This window comes from Limulus polyphemus, unplaced genomic scaffold, assembly GCF_000517525.1.
Source record: "Limulus polyphemus unplaced genomic scaffold, Limulus_polyphemus-2.1.2 Scaffold15160, whole genome shotgun sequence".
In the NCBI taxonomy this organism is placed as follows: domain Eukaryota; kingdom Metazoa; phylum Arthropoda; class Merostomata; order Xiphosura; family Limulidae; genus Limulus; species Limulus polyphemus.
This window is the reverse complement of record NW_013680770.1, coordinates 1-2,656: the sequence shown is the minus strand read 5'-3', so window position 1 is coordinate 2,656 and position 2,656 is coordinate 1. Positions and strand designations below refer to the sequence as shown.

Below are 2,656 nucleotides of genomic sequence, written 5' to 3'. Positions count from 1 at the left end.
TTCAAGATGAAAATTATTATAATGATAAATATGGTGGTATTGATAAGTAAGATGAATATTCATAAATATATTTTTCTGAGTTTAGCTAGAAAATAATTTAATTCACTAGTACGTTTTCTTTATTTAATTCTGTGTGATATCGTTAAGCCTTTTACACAACGCCATCTGAAGAAATTTTTTATTGATTACACAAACGCTATAGAAGCAGAAGGTAATATATTACAAAGAGACAGTAAGATAATTATACTAACTTATCTACAACATTCACGTCTAAATAAGATATTTGTAGAATATAAACATTTATCCATAGAATTTCTATTGAACATGTTAGATCAAAGTAAGAGATATATAGAACCACCAGAATATATATGTGTGTGTATTTTGTTGAAGTATTTATTTCAGTTAACAAATATGCAACATTTTGAAAAGGGTCTCCAAACAATGGGTTTCTTGTCATTACATTTAGTTGTTCACATTCAGATAAAATTCTGCACAAAAATATAAAAATTAATGGTATCTATCTCTCTTGTCTGTCTATCTATACATAAATAGTGTAAAATACAATTTTCCATAGTATATTTATAATTTATATATTCTTTATTCACCATTAATAAAATCCACAGGTCTTATTTTCATCTCACTTGTCTTTAATGTGCTGTGTTTATTTTTCCAGTGATACCAACTAACCCCTGTAGTGTCCACCTTGTCTTCTGTGTAATACAAGCCGTTTAAATTGGCGTAATGACATGAATTATACCACCATCCGCTTTTGTAGCCTTGAGCACAACTGTCGCTCTTGTTATCGTTGTCTTTATCCTTGGTGCTGAACATCATGTTGTTGTGGTGAGCGAGAGAATTTCCTAAAATATTATCGAAATCATTTTAAAATTAAACAACAAAACATAAAGAACTAATGTAGGATATTATCTATTGGGGTAGAGTTTTATTTTCTTCAATTGTATTTTTACCCTGAACCAGAATTGTAACACTGTTAAATAAAATTATGTTAAACATTTCTCATTGGTGTTGATTATTATGTTACGTAATGTAACAACATATCAGAGGGAAATAACTGATGAATCCACTTATTAACATCAATAATTTATTTATATCAACAATAAAAGAAACTTGTCGATGTGAACAAATAGTTTAAACTCACCCGCATCACCCTTGTACGTCTTGAAACTCATTTTATAAAGTTCTATTTCACTTCGTACCAAGAACTCATCATGCTCTGCATATCTTTGAGCTCCTTCAAAGTCTTCCAAATCAACACGGAGCACCATGTTGTTTTGATTAGTCAACGAGAAGATGATGTCATTTCCTGAGACAGAAGCAGTCCATAATAAATAAATTGTTTACAAGACAGTAAATAATTAATTATACCAAGTAACATGAAATATGAAAGTGGTGGATCACTGTTAAATAAATATATAAAGATTTACCTAACCAAAACTCCTTGGTTAAGTTTCCAAAACCATTTTTGTATTCTTCCCACGATCTGTAAAAACTTTCAACTGGTTTTCCAAAATCTCCTCTTCTTTGGATCAACTAGTAATAAAAAAATATAATAATAAATACATAATACGTTGTTTGAAATGTTACGAACAACAATAACATGAAAATTCAAAGTAGATATTTCTGTATGAGTTGTTCTTTAGCAACTGAAACATATAGAAACTATCTAGTGCGAAACGTTTTCCAAGTAAAATAAAAAAAAAACATTTACCCGATCTAAATATTTGTGTGAAAGATGATTTTTTAACAAAAGATAAAATTATTAAGATATTAAGAAACTATAACTAAACAGTAGATACTATCAGGTTGAACATTCACACAAATAAAAAATTCTGATATATATATATATATATATAAACAACCCAGAACAAAATGATTATCAGCTGAAAATACATCTCACAAATACTAAACTTAAACATGATAATTTGGATATTTTAATAAAGAGAGTAACTGAAGAAATATAATAAAACAAGTCCAATCATTTTAAGAAAGTAAACATAATTATTTTTTGTTGCTCCATTTATTCAAAATAACTGAGTTTTTAACACAAAATCTTTTTCAATTGAAAAACATTCCTTAATTTAAAATAAATTTCCACAAAAAAATATCCTAAGTAAGACTTAGTTAAAGCCTCGCTTTGAGACGAAGTTTAGTTCACTCACCGTCCACCCTCCTCCTGATGTCTCCATATCACAGTATACAGAGATCGACTGATTCAAAAACCGTGGCTGAATCTTATAGACACCGCTGGTTCGGTTCACTTGTTGTTTATAGATACTGGCACAATCTTCTGGTAGAGGTTCCGTCGTCTGTGTCACGCAAAGAGATTGTTGAAAGGCTCGGTTTGTCTTGTTTTGTTTGTCATTAAGAATCGGTGGAAATGTTCGATCAAGTATGTTTGTAGAAAATACATCTAAAGAGTAACGGAGAAAAACTTTAAAGTGAAAATAGAGAAGAAGTTGAACATACAGTGTTACCAACAATAACATTGTAACATTCAGGTTTAACATTCTAACTTAGCATATAGTTAAATGTTCCTTTAGTAGATGTTGAAGTTTTCTGTAAACAAAAATACTTCAAGTAAAATATCTTACCTTCTAAAGTAGAAATCCTATCTCTTGCCAGATCTACTAATTCT

General features: G+C 29.3%; 1 protein-coding gene across 1 annotated transcript; it reads right to left on the bottom strand.

Moving 5' to 3' along the window:
* Positions 1 to 462: 462 nt before the first annotated feature.
* On the bottom strand, positions 463 to 2,652 carry LOC106477431 (techylectin-5B-like; the record flags this gene model as incomplete). Its single annotated transcript, XM_013937999.2, has 6 exons — positions 463 to 488; positions 606 to 860; positions 1,160 to 1,324; positions 1,446 to 1,551; positions 2,181 to 2,431; positions 2,613 to 2,652. Coding segments are annotated over 6 exons (843 nt in total), but the record flags the coding sequence as incomplete, so codon positions are not given.
* Positions 2,653 to 2,656: the final 4 nt, after the last annotated feature.